Below are 23,839 nucleotides of genomic sequence, written 5' to 3' on the forward strand. Positions count from 1 at the left end.
TTGTCACCTTTAATAGAGAGGGTTTACCATTTCTAACAGTGGTGCTCTTTCTATAGGCTCTGAACTCTGTGGAGGAAATTAATCCCGGGTAAAATACGGTATAATTGAGAGTTGTGCATGGTAAAGATGAGCTTTTCCACTGACTTTTATAAGCTGAAGCTTTCTGAAAACCTAAAGAATCGTCCCCTTTCCACCTGCAAGCCCAAGCTAGTAGTTTCAACAGGAGGAAAGCTCAATCACAGCCTATTCACCGGAGGACTCGTCCCGATGAGCTCGCAGAGAAAGTGAGAGAGAGCAAAGAAACATTTCAGAATTGCTACAAGATTGATGGCCATTTTCCAAACGTTTAGCACAGAATTAAAGCTTCTCCCAGGAGGAAGCTGCTGCCATGGCTCTGGCAGATGGGAATAGCTCCCAGATGACATAAACCATCTCATAAACGTGCCATAAGACTGCTACTGTATGGAGCAAACTCCTCAATTCTCAGCTATTTGAGCTGTCATGTAGATTAGATTAGATAGAACTTTGTTAATCCCAAAGGAAATAATTTTTGCCAGGTTGCTCCAAAATTACAATACAGATAATACTATACATCTTAATAAAAGTATGCAATATACAATAGCTCAATATACAAAGTTTTATACACAGTTTTAGAGTAACGTATTACAGTGCCCCAGTAGAAAATAGGTAGGAGCCTGTGACAGTGACAAGTCACATTGCACATTCAAGTAAAATACTACATTTCAAATACTAAAAACATACTAAATAAAATTAGGTCAAATATTAAATCTGCAAATGTTACAAGATTATGACATTAACCTAATATTGCACATTATGTTATAATTGAACTGTCCTTCCTGCAGAAGGAGGAGGAGTTATAAAGTGTGATGGCCATAGGAAGAAAAGACCTCCTTTGGCGTTCTGTGGTGCTGTTCGGTACTCGCAGTCTACTGCTGAAGGTGCTCTGATAGGCGTCCAGAGTGGCATGCATGGGGTGTGAGTTATTGTCCATGATGCTGAGTAGTTTCCTCAGCATCCTCATCTCTGACACCTCTAGCAAAAGCTCAAGCTCTACTCCTAGGACCAAACCAGCTTTCCTGATGAGCTTATTGAGCCTATTGGCGTCAGCTGCCTTCAGCCTGCTGCCCCAGCACACTACCGCGTACAATATGACGCTTGCTACCACCGAGTCATAAAACATCCGCAGCATGGTTCTGCATACATTGAAAGATCTGAGTCTCCTTAGAAAATATAAAAGACTGACATTTCTTGTACACTGCGTCTGAGTTTTTAGTCCAGTCCAGCTTATTGTCTATATAGACGCCCAGGTACTTGTAGTGATCAATTTCTACCTCTGTTCCATTGATGGTGACTGGGGATCTGTTAGGAAGAAAATAAGTGCAGTGTCTACTTCAAGGAAGATTTAAAGTGTTCTGTAATTTGGTTTCGTAAGATTATCATACCTAAAGTATTGCCTTTTCAAATTAATGTCGGCCCTATGTATGCCCTCATGTATGCCCATGAATTCAAATAACGTGTTATAATCTGCAAAAAAAGAAATTGCTACCTGCATAAATCATTTGATACCAGCTGTTTAGCCCCTTTGTGTACATCATTTACACAGCTTTTTATTAAAAATGTATTAATTTGAAAGTTCACCACCTTGACATTTCACTTTTTTTACAGCTTATAACAAAAAATATTTAAATAAAAAGTTCAACTCTACTCAACAACATCCATCTCTCACAGCAACATTTATCTCTCACATGTAGTTTAGCTGCAACATAGGGCCAACATTAATTTGAAAAGGCAATACTTTAGGTATGATAATCTTACGAAACGAAATGATAGAACCCTTGAAATCTTCCTTGAAGTAGGCACTTATTTTCTTCCTAACAGATCCGATAAATAAAACCAGGTATAGTATTTCTTCCGAATCCCCTAGCATAGTAACTATCATGTGATCAAAAGCAGGGTAAAGCTGTTAAGGTCTTACTTCTCATCTCGGCGTCGTAGCTGAGAGAGCTCGGTTTGTGAACCCGGTACTGCTTCAGAAGCTTCTTGTCCCAGGCGCCGCAGTTCAGAGGGTTCCCAAGGCGCAAGAACTCCCTGTGAGGGGAAGAAGACCAGGATGTCAGGAGTAAGAATACACCAAGAAAGAATAGAAAAAACTTCAGTTAGAATCAAAAGACAATTTGATAAAACTCTTACTGACTTTTTTCTTGATGCGGAACCAACTTTGAATAGATTGAATTAAACATAATAAAATTGGTCCTATTACGCTAATTTTCAGGTTCCTCACTGTACTTTGGGCGTTTACTGAGACATGTTTCTTTCTATACTTTGATGTTCTTGATAACACTCACTGTTAAGCGTAGAAACAGCATGGATTGAAACTAATTGCATGTGCAAGCTATAGGACTTTGGTTGTAGAATTGTTTTTATTCATCACTATATTATGCTCATTTTACAATATTTGTTTTTATTAAGGTATAAGGCTGTTATTGGCAAAATTACTCCTTTTTCTCATGAAACTCAAAAAAGCACTCTGTATAACAGTGTCCATCCAATTGTATGAATTATGTAAGATCAGCCGGTAATATGCAGGTGGACTTTTGCATGTTAACAGTTGTGGTGAACAGCATGCTTTGGTCTATTTAAAGTCAATGATAAGGTTGATTGGCATGTAAGTGACATGAAGGCAAGAAGTCCCAGTGAGTGAGCGACACCAGACAGCTTCAGAAGAGAACCAGAGTAACAGGAAGACTATGGAGCGAAGCTAGGAACCAGGGGAAAACAGGAAGGAGGAGGGAGGAATTTTGAAAGGAAAGTGACTGACAGCACAAGAGTGAAGCAGACAGATAGAGTGGGAGCAGAGGAGAGGAGGGAGGGAGACAGATTGACAGCTACAGATATGTTTACCTCCAGCACAATGACGGCGAAGCGGGGGATTTACATATAAAAAGAGGCAACCATGTGCATGTCAATTAGCTTCCCCCCAGTTCCTCAACCCCAAACTCCAGCTCACTTAACCAGTCAAGCGGGAAATGAGAGTTGCTCCATTTATTTTGCATACATAGCCCTCTATCACTCACTGAAACCTGTCAAAGAAGATTACGCTTCCAAAACAGCAAAAGACTCACCCCTATGTTGAGCCGTAGGACTTATTTAAACCATAATAAGGTGACATGCTAACTTGCTCGCACAATGCTAAATATTATAATTATAACTATAATAATAACTATAATTATATTAGTGGACATGTAGACATTAGAAAATTAGTGGGGTGATGTCACAATTTGCTTGTGGACTTTTTGGTTCATCTCCCTCTTTACAAATGACCTGTCATCTCTCTTCTGTCGGCCATTACATTTGAGGCTCTTGTTTTATTGTAAATAAACAAAGCTATATTTACATGAGTTGTTACAAAATCTCACTGTTGTATTCTTGAGGTAAACATTTGAACCATATATTTTCGAGTACATTTGGAAAGCTGACATATTGAATATATTGAATCCTAAACTGCTTTGAGTCTTAAAAAACATTTTAGAGAACCTCCCACACCTCCTAACTTGGGGATTTTAACAGATTAATACATGCACTCCCTACAGGAAAATGAAAACCCCCAAGTTAACAATAGTTTTAAACGGTAATAGGAACAATCTCAGGATTGGCTCCGAATTATTGTTGAGGTTATGGGTGTAGTAGCCCGCGTAACAGAGGTTACAATATCAGTACCTGAGTGCCATCGGCTGCAGGGCCTGAGAAGCCAGCCTCTCAAACATCCTCTGCAGCGGGGGGTGCAGCGGGTGGTCCTCGTCGCCCAGGGCCTGGCTGCAGCGCTGCAGCAGCCGCTGGTGGAGGCTGGCTTCACACAGAACCTGCTGGTTCCTCTCACTGTTTACCAGGAGCTGCAGGATGTTGGCCACCGCCAGCTGCAGGTCCAGGGCGTGCTGGAGGGCAGACACAAAGATGATTATACCATTATATAACACCCTATATAACCCTGACCCTTTCATTTGAATTATTACAATCTTTAATTTGTCATTTTAATTTGAAATCTCCTTGGTTCTTTTAGGCATTTGGTTCACCTTATCATTTTGCAATTCAATCTCCAAGAGGTGAAGGGTAATATTATTTTAGTTTTTATAATACACGGCAAAAACTGTTATAATATGTATGAATCACTCCATCCAACAAAGGAAAAAATTATTGGGATAATTATCAAAATATATTTCATTTATATAGCGCTTCTATGTACTCAAAGACAAAAAAACAATGTCATACAGGCAAACAAACAAACATACAGAGTTGAAAAAACCCCACAATATTCCATAAAATGTACATTTGTTATAAGAGGGTCTCTTGTTTTTAATGACACAGTTTTCGACAAGCTGACTGATTTTTTTTTATTTCTTTAATTTCTTTTTCTTGATGATTACAGTTATTTATTTATTATTATAACGTTTTTGTCTGTTTGGTTTTCCTTTGTGTCCGGTTTTAGTTGCTCCGGTGTTTCGTAGTGTTTTGGTTTGTATTGTGTTTTTTGTTTTCCTTCTTGTTTTTTGCTAAATTCAGTTAAAAACAAAAAGATGCAATGAAATGAATAAAAGAGAAACACACTTTAGAACAGAAAGCAGTAAGGACTTGGGGAGTTATGACTTCCTGCCCTGCACGTGACCCTTCATCCCCTTCAACAGGAAATGCATGTTAGCACATTTCCTTCTCGTGTTTCCTCACCTCCGGCTGGCTTTCTGAGCAGACGGAGGGCAGCAGGTCCAGGATGGCCAGCACGGCGCCCGGGTGGATGACTACCATGTCGGAGGAGGAGGATGAGGACGCGGGGTGAGAGGCGTTGGCCAGGTGGAGCTTCAGGTCTGTGAGGGCTTTGACAGGAGCGGGGGGACCCGACGTACCGTAGTAGCCTTGTCTGGGGGGGGGGGTGCAAAGGGAGAGAGAAAGGCAAGTTTAGTTCCAGTTGAATCAAGCCAAACAAGTCTACCTAAAGCGCTTTACAGAAAACAACCATGACAAGTGATGAAAAGGGTCAAATGTTAACGCTGAGTTTTTATTTTCTTAGCAAGAAGAGGCAACAATAACATACATTTATAATTTAGTTTGATAGGAAACCCTGTAGATCTCCGGTTGATATAGCTATGAGAATAGATTAAGGCAGCATTTTCTCCTTATTTCAGTTCAATTTGAGGTAAGAAATGTAATCCTTCCACTAGCGTTTACTCTCACAGCCTAGACCATTATTTGGAGACTTTAAAGGGGCCCTTTTATGCTAATTCTCAGGTTTCATAATTGTATTTTGTGCCTATACTGTGAAATTTTTTCAAAAAGCTCTTTATTTTTCTCATACTGCCTGTGCTGCAGCACCTCTTTTCACCCTCTGTCTGAAACCAGAGCCCAGTCTGCTCCGATTGGTTAGCTGACCGGATCTGTTGTGATTGGTCAGCCACTTAGAGAGGTCCCGGCCCTTAGCCCTAGATGTACAATGTGTTGGAGCGCTAGCCAATTGAGGCGTGAGGGTTACATGATGCAAATAAAACACAAAAGTGTCAAATATTCAGATTGACATTGACAGTGTCCTTGTCCACAACTATGTTCAATAGCTCAGTGGAAACATTCTTATAAGGAGGACGGGAACACTTCCAAGCTGAATCCATGTAAACGTTGCTTTTACAACTTTGTTTACACGAGTCAGCAGTCCTCACACTTTAGTGATCAAGGTGTCAGTCGGCCGCGGTTTGATCTAAAGCACAGAGCCGTGCCCGTGTGCTTTAAAGAGTCTGCAGCCGGCAGCCGGGAAATTAAACAAGGAGCCCGTGATGCTGCAATGCAAAATTACAAGAGTGGCCAATCCCCCCTCAGGAGAGCTGCAGAAGGCTGGAGTCAGCATGAAGTGCTGGAAGGGTTGGGTGTGGGGCAGGAAACTAACTCTGGGTTGTTGGCTGGCGGCCTCTTTCATTGTTCGGATTTTAGTATAGGTGGACTATTGTTTTTATTTAGTATTATCTGCTTTTCAAGGCAAGAGACTTACAAATGAAAGACATAGCTGACTTGTGAGTGGATGGTTGTGGCTACATTAAAAGCTCCAGCAGTAATTCAACATGCAGGTAAAGGCTTGCTCAAGCAGATAAAGCAGAAAAGGGCAGTGGATCCAATTGTTACAATTTGCAAATCCCTTCTTACAAAAAGATAGCATTTTTTTAATTTAAATTTCAGCCCATTTTACTAAGGTTGACAAACATATTTTGTATTTGTCAGACTACTAAAAGAAATTGTAAAATAATTGAGAATGTCAAAATCTTGATTATGGCAGTGTTAAAAAACAATACGGCATGTTAGCTAAGATTTACAATTGTGTGCTTCTATAGTGTCTTAAAGAAGAAATGAATTCCAAGAACATGAGCTTATAGTGAATTAAAAAAACAAGGACAAGGACTTTATCATCTGTAATTGTCAGTTTAGTCCACCTAATGAATATGCATCCTTGGAGCAGATCCAGACAGACAGAAGGAGAGACTACAGAGAGGAGACATCCAGTTCACCTTGACCGTTATTATTATAGCTCACTGAGGCGGACACCACTTTACACGTCCCCAAAGTTTTTCCTTGTGTTCATTAAATTCAAAAAGCAACAGAGTCTGGGTTAAAGTGTGAGGTCGGGGGGGGGGGCTTCAGCTAAAAGAAAAATTGGATGAAAGAAAAGGAGAGTAAGGAGGAATATGGTGCGAGGAGTAATTTGGTTGATTCTCTACACACGTTTCCTGCCTGGCAGTAACTGTGGAAAAGGTTTTAAATAAAGTGGTGAGGCAGTCTTTCACATGTTGTCGTGGTAACAAACTAAATATAACATTTGTGCTGGGTTTGTCATGCAATAACATTCATTTATTAAATCAAATATATACTGTACTTAAAATGTGTATGTTTATAGCTAAATTATTAATAGTTTAAATCAATTAGTTGATCCATGTAAAAAATAAAAGCATACATTTTGTTATCAGCAACAATGCCAGCATAATATGGGTTAGCATTCAGCATGTGAAGTATTTTTTAAATTATGATTTTCATTGTTGATTATTTTACCAATCATTTTCTCCATTAAACAATACATTTAAAAAATAAATCCGAATTAGGGCTGTAGCTCTCTACCATCGAGTAGAGCTTGATCCCGAAGCGGAGGATTCGACGAGGGGTTCGAATCCCGCCTGGGACCTTTTATCTCATGTCTTCCCCCATGTCTCCCCGTTTACAATAAAGACACCGATGTCCCCGAAAAAAAGGTTAAAAGAAATAAATCTGAATATATACAAAAATTCTCATCACACAATTTCACTGTAAGCAGTAACTTTGGGAAAGGTTTTAAATAAAGTGTTGAGGCAGCATATCCTTATATTTTAGGAGCTGTACAAAATGTTTTAATCAGTTAACTTACACTTTTTTAGCTGTTATTTCTTTGTTAAATTAATCTTTGCAGTTTGAACAGACAACATTTTAAAAACTTGGGCTTTTTTTATTTTTTATTATTGGACGATAACATTAATTATCATCAATACAAGCAATAGATTATTTGACAATGAAATGAATCATTGGTTTTAAGTACAGTATAAGTACCTGAAGTGTGCTTTGAAGCTGATGGTGAGGACGTGTCCTTTACCGCATTAGTACACTTCACTGGCTTCCGGTAACTGATAGAATCCACTTCAAAAAAATGGTACTTGTGTACCATGCGGCGAATGGATCTGGCCCTTCCTACATCCAGGACATGATTAAACCGTACACCCCAGCACGTGCACTCCGCTCTGCATCAGCCAAACAACCCGCACTGCGAGGGGGACCCAAGTTCCCATCAGCAAAAACTCATGGGTTTGCTATCCTGGCTCCAAAATGGTGGAATGAGCTCCCCATTGAACTCAGGACAGCAGAAAGCTTACACATCTTCCGGCGCATACTGAAAACTCATCTCTTTCGACTCCACTTCGAGCGATAGAACTATTAACAAAGCACTTGTATACTAATAAAGGACTGGCTTATCTAAAGCCAGTTGAGTAGCACTTGAAATGTTTTAGCTCTATGAAACCTGATGTACTTATATGATTCTGTTTTCTTCAAGTTTGTACTTTGTTGGTCGAACGCACTTATAAGTCGCTTTGGATAAAAGCGTCAGCTAAATGCAATGTAAGGTAATGTAATGTAAAGTTAGGACAGTTTATGATCATTATGGCCACAATGGTTGCTTTAAGTGCTTAAATGAAGGTGAGGAAGATGAACAAGGAAGGGAGGAGTGTGAGGAAAGTGGCAGAGCGCTGTAGCTACCTCTTCCTGGCGAGTGCTGGTGTGCCCCACGGCGAGGGCAGCGAGGTCTCGTGAGTCAGGCAGGGAGGCACCTGCTCCGCACGACTGCATGGCGCACACACACACACACACACACACACACACACACACACACACACACACACACACACACACACACACACACACACACACACACACACACACACACACACACACACACACACACACACACACACACACACACACACACACACACACACACACACACACACACACACACACACACACACACACACACACACACACACACACACACACACACGGGCCAGGCCGAGGATGAGAAGAAAAAGAGACGGAGAGAAAAGGAAAGAAGGAAAGAAGCTGTTAGTGGAAAGCTGGAAGGAGAAACAGGATCAGAGCTGGAGCTCATGCGTGACGCCAGCTAGAGCTACACACGCACTGGGAGCGTAGTGCAGACACAACAGAGTGATGCAGGAATGAGTCCTCAAACCCAGGAATGTGTTAGCATATTAACACTTCCAGGTCCCTTTTCTCGAAGTCATCGATTTTTGGATATTTCCCCTTAATTTGAATCTGTGGTGTTTAAAGATGTTCCAAAGCATCTGTGTTGCTTATAAACGGCGGTAACTAACAAGTGGGTCTGCAGCGTTTTGTCGGCAACCAACGTCGACTTTATCTATTTTAGGTTTAAAATCTTATAATAAACAGTCAACTATTGCTAGAGTAAAATAGATACAGGAATGAGTCCTTAAACCCGGGAATGAGTTAGCATTTTAGCACTTTCCATTGCCTCGTCTTCTAGTCAACTGTGCATTAATGCAACCATGATGGAGTTTATTTATAGCTTAACGTCAGCTTTTTACCTCTGGCGATAGCATTCAAGCTTAAAAAATGATAGTGTTTTTTTTATGTGGAGATTATCGTGCTGAACAAAACATGTAATAATTATAAACATTTGTTTTTTACAGATCTTATTTTCTGCAATATTACAAAAATGCATCATCAATGGAATGTTCGATGACTGAGGACTTTAAAGGGTATCTTCTGTACTTTTCAACCTGGACCCAATTTTCCTATGGTGTTTTGACCAATGGGGAATGTAAGAACTTGGTCCAGTATTGTTCTGGCTCAATACTGTACCGATTTAAATACAATTGAGTTAGACACAACAAAATGGGAGAATAAGGTCTTAGTTGAAAAAAAAGTTACCTTTAAAACTGTTATTTATATACTTTCCGCAAATGCAACAGAAATTGCTTTCATTGTTACCTCCAAGTGCTGCACACAAGCAGAAATGTGAGAAGAAGATTGTCAAGGATGATTCTGATTAAGGGTAAACTAATACATAGTTCTTTTTTTCAACAATCGTGGTGTTTTTGGGGGGATTTTAGCCTTTGCAGACCATTTGAGTCTGTGAGTGTCAGATGAAGACTGAGTGCGAGCTGTGTAGCGTGACCACACTGAGATAAACACAGCTGTGGACTTGCTGCGGTACTTTCACTAGACTGGTCTAAAGATACTAAATGAACCTGGAAGCTGAACCTCAGAGCAAGATTCACATCTTTGTTAGATGTTCCTGTTTGGTACTATATTTTAAATAAATGTTGGTGTTAATATTCCCTGTAGCTTAGAGTAATGGTGATTTGAGATGCAGTAAACTGACCTTGTTTCACAAATAATCTTGAGCTATAACTGAATTAGAAATATATTTTCACCTGCGCGAAAGATTTGTCACCCGAAAACTGATGCAGATCTGGAAAACAGAATATAGCATTTCTCTCTTGATTTGGTCTGTCTGTTTAGGTTAGGTTAGGTTGGCGGTCCCCTTAGACTCATTATAGTAGACTCTGAAGTTTTACATTTACAAAATGTTCATTGAGAGTTCTTTTAGGATTTAAAAGAGGAACACAAAGAGCCTTCAAGAGAAAAATAAACTTCAACATGTTAGCAGGATTGTTGAAAGATGTGATGTTCTTCATCAGAACTGGAGGAACATGTGGCTGCAACCTGCTGAACTCCATACGAAGACCTTTTCTTTTATATAATGAAGTAACCGACCACTTACGTAGTGAAAAATAAAACATTTAGCTTATTTAAACGTTGTTGTTTAGTCTATAACTTGTGTTAACACCTATGCTTCAGCCTTATTTATTTAATAGCTCAATGGCCTGACTACAGGCTTTTCACCCATAACCCTGATTTATAGTGCTATATATATCCCTGACAGGCTTGTTGAACACACATGATATCTGCTGGATATTACACACTACATTAGAAACATAGTGTGATGTACTATTTGCAGAACAGAATGTCACTGTGTGCTACACAAACATAAGCCACAATTAGAATCTGTTGACCCTCTGACCTGTCGAAGGAGTCGGTGGCCATTTTGTACAGGTAGATGAAGAGCTTGCTGCAGTGTTTGAGCGTGGGACAGACGCTGTCCCCCGCGCAGCCTCCGGGCGCCGCCTCGTCCTCCAGCAGCCTCTGGAAAGGCTGAGCATTGGAGGGGAACACGGCTGTGGGACCCAGCTTCTTAGTGTCCGAGAAGCAGCCCAGCAGCCTGGTGGCAAAGAGACAAAAAAACGTTAAACACTACTTAAATTCACTAAACACTATAAGAAGGCATTCTAGTAAAACTACTGAATAGGGTGGTGCAGTGATGATGTATTTTTGTAGGCTTTTTGTTGTGTAGGGGCCAAAATGCTGTGGTAGCCTTTGTTTATAGTTGTATTATCTTCATTATTTGTTAACATCACACACACTTGTAATGGGTTGTTTCCGGTGATTGTCACATGGGTATGGTTAATGGTCAGCTGCTGGATGTGGAGGTTTGGGTAGCATGACAATGGGGGTGAGCTTAGCTCTGATATATTTTGTAGACCGTATGATTCGGTTTGTTTATTGTTTTGAGTTACAATATTAAATATCCTTAAAACGTCAAGAACAGTACAGACTTTATTATTTATACGCGTCACAGCAATGAGCGAAGTTTAGCCTCAGAGCGGCCGTATTCAATAGGAATAGAGCTGCCACAAGTTGTGTAATTTTCTTTGTCATCATAAATGAATTGCCCTTTCAAAGCCAAGCAACTCAAATTATTTGTACAGTTCTGGTTCAAAGTGTTATTCCCCTTCCCTTTCAAATATATCTCTAAAAAAAGGCTAAACTGGGTTATAAAAGAATGTTTAAAGAAAAATCTAAAAAGTAAAAGTGTTTCGAAAATGTCATGAGCAAAAGTATTTTTCTGTGCATTTGTTATTGTTTATAAAATATTTCGGAAAAATATATTAATGACAGTATATGGCTTAGTCGCTGTAAAATTCCACCTTAGATAATAGAACTGCTTGATAACACACAAGCATTTCAGGGTCAGGAACAAATATGATCAGTGTTTCTAGTTCTGGGCGGAGAGTCTTACCTCACAGCATCGGCCAGCTTCTCGTACTGGATCTCCGTGCGGAAGAAGTGTGAGTTTGCGGGCTCGTAGCGCATGGCGGCGGTTAGCGTGCTGATCACGGTGTGCAGCAGCTCGAAGACCTGGTTCTGGTTTACACGCTCCCAGCCGTGCCGCGGCGGCTGGCACAAGGAGCGCTCCATCGCCACCAGCAGAGAGGTGACGTACACGAAACCACCCACCTTCCGGAACACCGTCCGTGTGCGGTGGCTCTCCCGCAACACCGCCAACAAAGCCTGAAGAAGATAACACAAGGTTAGTTATTCATCCAATATCTCATTAGCTCAAATTCTTTAGCCTCACAGTTATGTGTTTATACAGAAAACACAGAATTGACTGACAGGGAATGTACCTTATTCTAAATGTGTTACCCAATTGTTCACTCCTATGCTTTTCATGTAATCTCGGTTTGTCGCCTCGTTCAATCATATCTCTGTTCATCAACTTCTGCAACGAGACCCTTTGGGGATTTCTTTGTCTCACTGCACTCAATTGGGTTTTATTTCTACATTTTTTCAAAGTTTTATGGTTCGCATTAACAAGTAACCTCAACTGAAACATCACTCTGTAACCTAGATTTGAGTTTGGGTATCTCAAAACAGCCTGAGAGAATAGAATGACGGTGACAGACAGAGTTGTGTGGGATGTAAATCTTCAGTTAAGAATATGACAAAATGGTGGTACATTCCAAAATGTTCTCACTAGGGTAACTTTGGTGATGTTACTGTCTCATTAGCTGGGTATAGGAATAGTTACAGAAAGCCAGATTTTAAACAGGCCCTCTGGATGGATTAATAAACACCACAGGAGTGTTAGCGCTTCTGTGAGTGCTACTTTTAAACATTTTGGAAGTCATGCTGCATTATCTCCTTAGCTCTCTATTGGGGCTGAGGATGTTCAATATATTTACAGTGACCCTATTATGCTCATTCTCAGGTCCATCATTGTATTTTGTGTCTCTACTGTTAGATGTCTCCATGCTTTAATGTTAAAAAACTGCTTTATCTCTCGTATTCTACCTGTGCTGCAGCACCTCTTTTCACGCTCTGTCTGAGACCAGAGACCAGTCTGCTCTGAATGGTTAGCTGGCTGGCTCTGTGGTGATTGGTCAACCGCTTAGAGATCAGAAATGTCCCATATCACGTACAATGTTTGGAGCCAATAGAAGGGGGAGCGTTACATACTGTAGTGAGATCACTATGTCACTGGAAGTAAACAAAGGAGTCCACAAAATCCTATACAACACACTCCAGGAAATGAACTATCTATCCATACAATTGGCCATCTCTTGTCGATATGTGAATGTATACCTATTTATACCATGAAATTGTCCATACTAAATTATTAGTAAAGTTTCAGATAAAATGACACATTCCAGTTGAGAAAGAAAAAATAAAAGAGAAGTAAAACAGTCATGTGATGCATTGCCGATCCAGCTGTTTCCTGCTGCATTAAAATACTGCCAGGATCAGCACATTGTTTTTGTTTTTTTAAACCAATCACAGGATGTTGAACACATCCTCTTCTCCTTTCTGTCGGTAAAAATTCCGGATTTTGGGTTTTAATTTAACCAGCCATGTAGAGGCTTTAAGGATTAGAAGCAACACATGAGGGTGTAACATAACCCTTCTTAGAGATTATAGTGTTAAATGTACACTTTTACAAGGTTAATAAGCTTAATTTGGGGATCCAAGTCTGCAGTGTTACTGAAGAACATACACCATGATGACAAGCGAGGACAAATGATTCTACTGTAAATCCAAACCGGATTTGAAATAAATTCTTGGCCGTCTTTATTTAAAGGGTGATAATTAAAATGGGAGCAAAATGCTGACAGGTTAATCCGGCCGAAGCCTTAAGAAGGCGTGAGATCTCCTCATCTGAGGGAGTGGAATTTGAAAATGCAATTATGATCCAGAAAATGAGCCGCCATCCTTACATGCACCATACACTGAGATTGGATTGAAGCAATTACTGTACGCAGGGCTCCAAATGCATATTGATCTTGGAAATTACAGACGTTTCCCTTTTCTCAATGTAGTCACTATGACTGAAGTATTTGTAGTAAAAAATATATATAAAAAAACAGGAAAACATTATCATGTCATAAAAATCAAAGTACTTTTATATTTTCATAAAAAGAAAAAAAGTAGGAGAATACTGTGGGACAGAGACACATTAAAAATAGGGCTGCACGATTTGGAAATAATAATATATTGCAAGTATGATATGATTTGGGATACTAGAGAAAATGATCATGCTGTCATTTCTTTAGAGAGCAGTACGAAACAAGGATTTTTTTTTCTGTAGAATCCTTTTTTATATACTTACCTTTACATAATACTATGCTTATTCTGATATATTTGGATATTTTCCCCACATTGCCCTGATTGAAACATAACTAAAACTGTCAGTAACACAACATGTTTAAATGCAATAATGAAGTAAAAAGTGTGGAAGACAGAGGCGTCTTTACCCGCAGTATGTCGGTCTTGAGCTGCAGTTCGCTGGACGGGGCAGAGTGCATGAGGCCGAGCAGTGTCCCCATGTCGTCGTCTCCGCTGGGCGACAGGACGAGCTGCTGGATGATGAGCAGAGCGTGTTCCCGACACTGCCGGTACTTCACGATGTTGTGAACGCAACGAGCGCCGCCAAACTCCCTGAACAGAGCTGGAAGACAGAGAAGAAATGAAGTCTTTGCACATCGTTATGTTTCTAAGCGGACACAATCACACCAGGTCAGATTATAATAAATATACTGAGAAAGAAATCTATGTCCAGTAATATATTTTTTAAAAGATAGGCTACACACAAGGTTGAGTTTGAGCTTTAAATCAGTATGAGACCTTAAAGGGGGAATCACATATACATATTTGGGAAAATGTATTGATTCCTATTTTTTACAATAAACCATTATTATACTGTTATTACATTCATATTACACATGAATACACCACTATTATGCCCATATTACTCGGGTATTAATTACACCCATGTGAAACCATGATTACAACCCAATTTAACCATGTTACACCCATATAGCCCGATAATTAAGCTGTTATTACTCTGTTTTAACACCCGTATTACAACCATAGTACACATAAATACACTCCTATTATTGATTTAAATCTACAGACCAATAAAGCTTTCAATTAAGTGTAAAATACACAGGCAGCCTTTTTAAAAAATAAACAGTATTATGATTTATTTGGATGAGTTTTTACTACATTTGTTTCTTTTGTTTTCAAAAAAGCTAGCGCTCCAACACATTGTACATGATAGGCATAGGGGCAGGAAATCTCTAAGCGTTGACCAATCACAATCGAGCTGGCAGCTAACCAATCAGAGCAGACTGGGCTCTGGTTTCAGACAGAGGGTGAAAAGAGGTGCTGCAGCACAGGCAGTATGAGAAAAATCAAGAGCTTTTTTTTTTAACATGAAACGTGTAAAAATGTCACAGTCAAGGCATTCATTACAAATATGAACCTGAACATTTGCATAATTTGTCCCCTTGTAGTTTTGCTGAAGATTGGTGAGATAGTCATCTGATCTCTGCTTTTCATGGGAGTTTTTTTTGTCATTTAAAAAGGAGAACTTTGTCATTATGACTCACCATGAGGATGTGGTAGAGGCAATTGACAATGTTGTAATAATAAACAAATTGGTTGCTCATGATGTTGTTGAATTGAAATATGTATTTATTTAAATCTGTTCATTGAAGTGGCTCTTACACTGACTTAGTTTGACGCACTTGACTTCTTTCCACTTCTTTTGCACTAATGGCCTCTCTAGATGCGACTGCCTTGTGCATAACATTTAATTTAACCAGTGTGTCACGCAGGGCTCCAGAACATCACAGGCATCATCCGGTTCTTCTGACGAAAGCAACCAGTCATCAAGGTCGAACGTAGCTCTGAGCTGTCGGTGTGTTATCTTTGTGACTCATCACGTTTCTACAACACACACACACACACACACACACACACACACACACACACACACACACACACACACACACACACACACACACACACACACACACACACACACACACACACACACACACACACACACACACACACACACACACACACACACACACACACACACACACACACACACACACACACACACACACACACACACACACACACACACACACACACACACACTGAACGATGTGGGATGAGAGCGAGGTTTAGGGAAATGTAATACAGTGCTTTATTGATCCCTGGAGGAAAATGTTCCTTCCTCTCCATCTCAACAGAGAGGTCAGAGGTAAAGGCTCCGTGAAGAGGTGGGGGAGGTTTCTTGTTCAAGGACATTTCAGCCAGGGGGACACATGCAGATGTAAGTTAGTGGCTTTCTTTGGCCTGAATTCAATCATTTTTCTTCATAAGATATCGAGGTTAATTAAACGCAAATTAAAGTCAATTTTTACGAAAGGCATCTGTAACTTGCGTAACTTGTAACTTGCGTGCTATGTAGATTTAAAAGAGAGGTCGTTCTGTATGCGTTTGGTCCAAATGCCTTGTAATCTACTGTAGTTCCGAAGCTGAAAGTGGCCCTTTTATGCTCATAATCAGGTTCATATTTGTATTTTGTAACTCTACTGTGACATGTTTACATGCTGTAATGTTCCAAAAGCTCTTTATTTTTCTCATACTGCCTGTGCTGCAGCACCTCTTTTCACCCTCTGTCTGAAACCAGAGCCCGGTCTGCTCTGTAACTAAACAAAGGACACCAATTGAAGGTTTTTAGTTGGGGTTTCGGCTGTGGGAGAGAAACTCCCTCTGGAGGGAACTTTTAGCTTTTGCAGACCATTTACATGCACAAAAAACGATAAAACACAGTACAGGAATGCGAAAACCCCAAAAATCATAATAGGCCTGCGACGTTGGATTATTTATTTTCCTTAATTTTTTTGAATCATTTACGCTTTTTTACGCTTTCGGTTAAAACAAAAAAAAGAAAACAACCAAATGCAAAGAATATCAAATTAAAATATTGTTATTGTCTGTGTTGCATTTATATGTGTACTGTTACTGTGACTTATCTAAGTGAGGTCAGTTTCCATCCAATACAGTTTGTTAAATGTTCACATTTAAAAAATACATTTGAGTCATAAAGGCTTGATGTGTCTTCTAACACCTTATTTATCTCTGATGAGTATCATTACTAGCATCACATAATTAAAAGATATCTTCTGTGCCTGGATTTAAAACCCAATTAAATACCTTTTTGACACCACCGTGTATGGCATATTGAGCAGGTGCCTGTGTGTGTGTGTGTGTGTGTGTGTGTGTGTGTGTGTGTGTGTGTGTGTGTGTGTGTGTGTGTGTGTGTGTGTGTGTGTGTGTGTGTGTGTGTGTGTGTGTGTGTGTGTGTGTGTGTGTGTGTGTGTGTGTGTGTGTGTGTGTGTGTACCTGCATTGGTGTTGGTGGTGTTGGAGCCCTGCAGGAGCACAGTCAGTGTCTCCATCACCAGCCAGGCCAGCTGCTTCTGCTCCTCTGCCACCGCGTTGTTCTTACAGTCAGCTGCAGAGAGAGGGGAGGGTAGCATGAGACCACATTATCACAGCATCAAATGCACATGTAGGGACATGAAGTCATGTCCCTTTGATGCAGTTCATTTATAGCCTCACGTTAGCTTGGTGATTGCATTTACGCCTTACAAAACATAAAAGGGGGTATCCCATTGGCTTTTGTAGGGAAACCCTTGTGATGCTTCTGGGTTGGAAAAATACGTCATTACTCCACTGCCCTATAGCCCAATTGAAGATAAAATAAAATGAAGGAAGAGTAATAAATGCTGCAGCCCTGTTACGGTCCACTTTGCTAAATTGTAATTTATCACAATAGCAGAAGAAAGGAAAAACCCCTCACCTTGATCATTGTTGTGTGGCTGCTGCGTGGCCGGGTCTTTGAGCAAGGCAGCGTACTTGTGCAGCAGGTTGACCAGCACCTCCAGCAGGCCGACCTCCCGCAGCACGTCGCTGAACACGGGGTCGTGCCGGGACAGCTTCAGCAGCGTTCTCACTGCCGTGATGCTGCAGGCGTGTGATGTGCTGGACTTCAGCAGCACGCTGACGCTGAACAGCTCTTTGCACGGCACGTAGTTCAGGCTGAACACCACGAACTCCAGCAGCTCAAAGTACTTGGCCTGGGCCTCCGGGAGCTTGGCCACACGGTCTGCAAACTGCGACAGGGTGTGCTGCGACTCCAGGATGAAGTAGTTGGCCGACTCACCTGAGTAGATGTTTCCGATGGCGTCCAGCAGCATACAGGCTAGGCGGCTCGTTTTAGCCTTCAGGAAGGCATTCTGAAGAACCGAAAAAGCCTGGATGTTACGCACTGTGTGGCCTGGAAGAGAAAAGAAAAAGGAGAAAAGTTAGTGTTTGCAGTTGTGACAAAACAAATATGAAGGACAAAGTATGATTCATTATATTTGTAATAGTCCCAGTTAAGGTACCAACTATGTGAGCTGCAAATACAAACATTTGTAAACATTTATTCAATTAATTTAGAAATACAATATTTTTGGCTCGCAGGAATATATTAAGAACATTCAGGAATCCGGAAACATGGTACAGTTAAACTGAAGTTCATTTAACTGCAACGAGAAAAAATAAGTTTTGGGTTAAATGTCGTAAAATCTGAGCTGAAATTAAAGTTTACTTGTATGACACATTTAATTAATTGCATAAAAAGTGGACATAACCATAAGTCAAACAAAAAGCAGATCCAGTGATGGAACACTGAATGTATGCAGCGGATCGTTTTAGTGTCAACTTATACCAAGGTACAAAAAAAGACAGAAAATGAACACTAACAAACTAATCTGAAAAACAAACAATAATTGCTGTCATTTGCAGTAATGGGCAGAATCAGCGTGCCAGGAGAAATTAAAGCACAGCTGTCAAACTATAAGGGGTTTTGGGATGAATTGTATTATTACTGTTATCCTTTTAACAAATAGTTGGATGCATAAAAAGCAAATCTCTAATTGACTTGCCAATAAAGGCACTCTAGCCTGACTCCTTTTCAGTGCAAAAGCAGAATAAATCATGGTCTTGGATGACTGATGTGTTCCATTAATGGTTTTATAAGGTATTTTTGTATGGAAAGATTAAATGCCAAATGATACAAATACAGTATACATAAATAAGCTTTTTTTTAAAGTCTTAATATGTTTCCAAAAGCAAAGATAGATCTTTTTTTCATAAAAAATGTTGACGTCATTCTGACATTTGTATTTCAGACTGCTTTTTGACATCTGAGGGTATCATTCCATGAGACTGGTTTAATTTAAAGTACCGTTTCTTCAACAATTATCTCTATTTTTGTTAAACCTACCGTATTTCCTATTGAAAAGCATCGTTTGAAAATGTCAATTTTTTAAGAAATGAAAGAAAAAAAGTCCCATGTGTTAAACTATGAGGTACAGTATCGCATAAAGGGGCCCCATTATGCTTTTTTGGGTTACCTTTTCCTGTACTGTGTTATATAGGATTGTGTGCATGTGAATGGTGCGCAAAGGCTAAAATCCCAAAGTTCTCTCCAGAGGGAGTTTCTCTCCAAACCACTGCCTGAAACGCCTCGTACATAATGACATCAGTATGGAACATTTGCGCTTCTATTGGCTAGAGCACCAGCACATTGTACATGATAGGCTAAGGGGCGGGACATCTCCAAGCAGATGACCAACCACAACAGAGCCAGCCAGCTTACCAAGACCTTTTTGAACATGACATGGAAACATGTCACAGAAAATAAAAATATGAACCTGAAATGAGCACAATAGTGCCCGTTTAAAATGTTTAAGGTGGAGGGATGTACTTAAAGGATAATGGAAAGACAAAGACATGACAAAGTGCAAAAGCATGAAAGACAGATGATATGCATCAGCTACGCTACACACATAATCTGACTTCCATTTTGGAGTAACTGACAAAAACCCAGAGCAATGAATCACACACGTAGGAACACATAAAAGTGCCACTGAAGTGTTTCACCCCACACACCTAAACACACACAGGGCCGATTAGTGAATGTGGCGATCTAATTAAGCGTGTAAGCGGCCCCTAACACCATGATGGCTTCTGGTAATGACTTTGCACACAGCTGGAGCTGTCATTACATGGGTAAACAACACACAAGTGTGTTTATGTGTGTGTGATAAAACAGGCGGCAGGGGTTATAAAGCAGATCGTTTTTGTGTATTTTCAACAGGGAGCTGGCAACGGTGTTTGATCAGAGGTGGGGCAGAGGGGACAGGACGAGTTCAAACACTGTAAAGATCCTACTGTTAGAATCTGTCACATTTCATTTTGTGGGCTACTCTCCTAAAATAAAGTCTGAAAGATTAACAACAGCTCACAATGTAACATAAGCACACAAATGAAAAATGAAGGGTTGTAACATATTACATTGGAAGAGATAATTAATGGAAAAATGTCAGTCCAGGGGAGAAAATATAGTATTCATTTGGGTTTTATCTTTTACTTTATCTTAGCTACCATATTATAGTATATTATGAAAACACTTCCAGGTAAAATTAAGTCAAAGTAAATTAATTAACATGAGAACAAAATAACAACAACCGCATTAGGGCGATTATTTTCATTATTAATCTGAGTTTTATTTTTATAGTTAATTTGAATTATAACCATTTTACAAATATTCTCTCACAAAGCAGCATAAGTACTTTTAATACACAAATACATTTTAAATGGATCCCTGTAGTATGAATAGCTCCAAATAATTATATGACCATCAACCCAAATAGAAATTGTTTAACACATTTTTCCAAATGAACTAGAAGACAAGATTTTGTAAACGGAGTTGGAGTAACGTCTTTAATATTTGTACATATTCAATATATAAAAGCACAGCTGGTGGAGCAGGCAGCCAAAAAAAAAGAAGGAAAATGTTGTTCTTTCTAACATTTCAGGGGAACTTTGAAGAAATAGTAGTGCATAAAGTTGCTGTCTGTAATGTGTTAGGAGTTGTGCATACAGTATTACTAATCACCTTGTGGCCAACATGAGCGACTAAAAAGCACACTGCCCTGCTGTTTCAAAGAGAAGTGTGAAATCATCTCTGAGAGACAAGGCAGACTAGTGTTCTAACTTCGCTTTTATGTAGCTTTTATTTTATATAGACACCCCATTAGTTCTGTTCGCAGTTGAACATTTAGCATGCTATAGATGAGAGTAACACCTACGTCACTTCCGGGGAAAAATTACGGCCCCGCCCACTTTTGGGGGAAAACAACGCTGTCATTTGAATGGTGGTCAATACAAATTCTGAAGTTTTTGCCCATCCAATAATTTTTTGGGGAAAACCGTGGATTTTTGGATCTTCAAAGAGCTCGATTACGATGGCCAGTCAGGCAAACAATTGATTCGATCATTGGTAATCGACAATCGGTCTTGATATATGGTTAAATTAAAATCAGTAGGCGAGGCTGTAATTTCTCCAGCTGTTACTCTCATGAGTGAGGCAGAACATAATAGCTTTATCATTCCAAAAAGCTGCTGTGTTGTTTATTCATTGCACCTAAAACATTCAAACAAATCCAGAGTTACGTGTTTCTGTACTTCCTCTAAGAAGAAAGGACAGTAACAGAAGATCTCTGTGGCTTCAGGCTCGATCGCCATTCAAATGACAGCCGTTGTTTCCCCCAAAAGTGGTCGGGGCCGTAAAGTGACAGATATTACTCTCATCTATGAAAATAAATAGCCTACTGCTATATTTAACCATATATCGAGCCCGATCGTCGATTTCTAATGGCTTAATGCAATTGTTTGCCTGTCTGGCCATTGGAATCGGGCTCTTTGAAGATCCAAAAATCTCCGGTTTTCTTACATTTCTGATCGGATTGGCAAAAACTTCAGAATTTGTATTGACCGCCATTCAACTGACAGCATTGTTTTCCCCCAAAAGTGGGCGGAGCCGTTATTTTTGCCCGGAAGTGAGGCATTTGTTACTCTCATCTATAGTTGGTCTCATTACCCACATGTAGCTCTGTGCAGGGGCGGAGCTTCAGGGGGGGCTGTAGGGGCAGGGCTCCCCGCGCCCGGGATGGTCGGGACCCAATGGGGGCCCGTCGCCGAGGCAGCAGGCTCCGCCCCCGAGATATTCGCCGGCGGGCCCTGCTGCCTCGCGCCACTGAGTGCACTGACGTTCCTGGTCATATTAGGTATAAAGCATTGTAGCCTATAATATGAGTTGAACTTGTGCTGCTATTTTCACACTCACATTTAACATTAAAACATGAAAAATTGCAAGTTTTACCCTTCTATTGTCTCCAAATGTATTTTGGGTAAAATCGTCATCAACAGCCGCCCATCAACATCATACGTAAATGAACGTCAACGTCATCATCAATCACTTGTCATTCAACAGAGCACTGTCTAAGCATGAGCAGTTATAAACACAAAAGTGGAGCTACAAAACGCAAAGAAAAAGATAAAAAGGAACAAGGAAAAGCCAAATTGTCCAAGCTAGATGGATATTTTTTTCGCCCTACTCCTCCTGCTGCGGGAGATGAACCCTGAAGTTGTTGCCACAGCCAGCCGTGTTTTATCCCCGAGCCCCAGCCCGCCAACAACGTTAGTGGGGGTTAGCCAGATTTACAGGTAGGCTACAATCACGGACACACACTGTCAACAAGAAAATGTGAGTTTGTGGTAAATGTTGATATCATGGTTGTTGTTACTTCGTGTAGCTCGGCCGCCTAGCTTATTTCCTTTTCTGTGTCTCGGCTGTAGTGATGATGATGATAATAATAATAATAATAATAATAATAATAATAATAATAATAATAATAATAATAATAATAATAATAATAATAATAATAGGGACGACTCAGCAGCTGCTAGCTGCTCGTCTATAGGAGAGCCAGGCCTGACACTTGACCAGCCGCACCCCTCCCCCTCCGGCTCCTTACCTGCTGCGCCGCAAGGTGAAGAAGTACCGGACACTGGGAATGAAAGCAGCAACAGGTCTCCTCCTCACGCTACTCCTACGGGTGAAACTCAGACCACGGATCATGATGTGTCCTGCAATTATCCTCCGGAGCGTTTTCCGACTGATCGGGCAAACTATTTTTGAAAACATTGAGGACGCCAATATCAAAAGATATATCCTTAAAATGGGCCCATGCAAACCCAAAGGTCCATTTCCCAAAGACAAGGATAACCGTTGCTTTTCAGAAAGCTATTACACCTCCACCACTAAAGTTGGGATGAAATTTCCACGCAGCTGGATGTGCTATTCCCCAAAATTGGACTGCTGCTACTGTGAGCCTTGCTGGCTTTTTGCCAACCGAAAGGCACCGTTCTACAACAATGCATGGGTAAACGGAATAAAAGACTGGAAACATCTTTCTACTAAAATTGAGAGGCATGAATCCACTCAAATACACCTTGGTGCATGCGTAGTATATGAGCAGTGGAAAACCAACGGCACAATAGACGCTGACATGGAGAGGAATGTGCGTAATGCCGCCCAATTTTGGAGACAGGTCGTGGAGCGCATTGTTAATGTAACTCTCACTCTAGCTTCAAGCAACTTGGCATTCAGGGGACATCGAGAGGTTCTAGGTCAGGGAAAAGCTGGCAACTTTTTGTCAATAATAGAATTATTGGCTCGCTACGACCCTGTTTTGAAAGAGCTAATCAACCGAACAGAAGGGTCAGTGAAATACCTCAGTCACCAGATTCAAGATGAGATTATTTACATATTATCTCAACGTGTGAAAGCTGACATCATTGATGAAATAAACGAAGCCCCATTTTATTCCGTCATCATGGACACAACGCAAGATGTGTCAAAGATAGACCAGTTGAGTCAGGTTTACCGCTACATAACTGTTGTTAAGAACGACATGGATATTGCAACAGATATACAGATCAATGAAGTCTTTTTGGGTTTTGAAGTGACTAAAGGTTCATCAGCTTCAGAGCTTGAAAACAAAATCCTTGGTTCTATAGAGAAAAACGGATTAGATCTGTCTAAATGTCGCGGACAGGGATATGAAGGGGCGGCTAAT

General features: G+C 40.3%; 1 protein-coding gene across 1 annotated transcript in view; it reads right to left on the reverse strand.

The window, feature by feature from the left end:
• The window catches only part of wdfy3 (WD repeat and FYVE domain containing 3), a 104,169-nt gene that overhangs the window by 51,712 nt on the left and 28,618 nt on the right, over window positions 1–23,839 (reverse strand). The window contains exons 9-19 of the mRNA XM_079689878.1: window positions 17,668–18,144; window positions 17,209–17,319; window positions 14,259–14,452; window positions 11,747–12,018; window positions 10,691–10,888; window positions 8,326–8,409; window positions 4,741–4,930; window positions 3,739–3,953; window positions 1,997–2,109; window positions 1,265–1,372; window positions 909–1,155 (exon numbers count right to left, since the gene is read on the reverse strand). Coding sequence (XP_079546004.1) covers window positions 909–1,155; window positions 1,265–1,372; window positions 1,997–2,109; window positions 3,739–3,953; window positions 4,741–4,930; window positions 8,326–8,409; window positions 10,691–10,888; window positions 11,747–12,018; window positions 14,259–14,452; window positions 17,209–17,319; window positions 17,668–18,144 — 2,209 coding nt within the window. The remainder of the gene's footprint in view (window positions 1–908; window positions 1,156–1,264; window positions 1,373–1,996; window positions 2,110–3,738; window positions 3,954–4,740; window positions 4,931–8,325; window positions 8,410–10,690; window positions 10,889–11,746; window positions 12,019–14,258; window positions 14,453–17,208; window positions 17,320–17,667; window positions 18,145–23,839) is intronic.

This window comes from Notothenia rossii (genome assembly GCF_949606895.1).
Source record: "Notothenia rossii genome assembly, chromosome: 6".
NCBI lineage: Eukaryota > Metazoa > Chordata > Actinopteri > Perciformes > Nototheniidae > Notothenia > Notothenia rossii.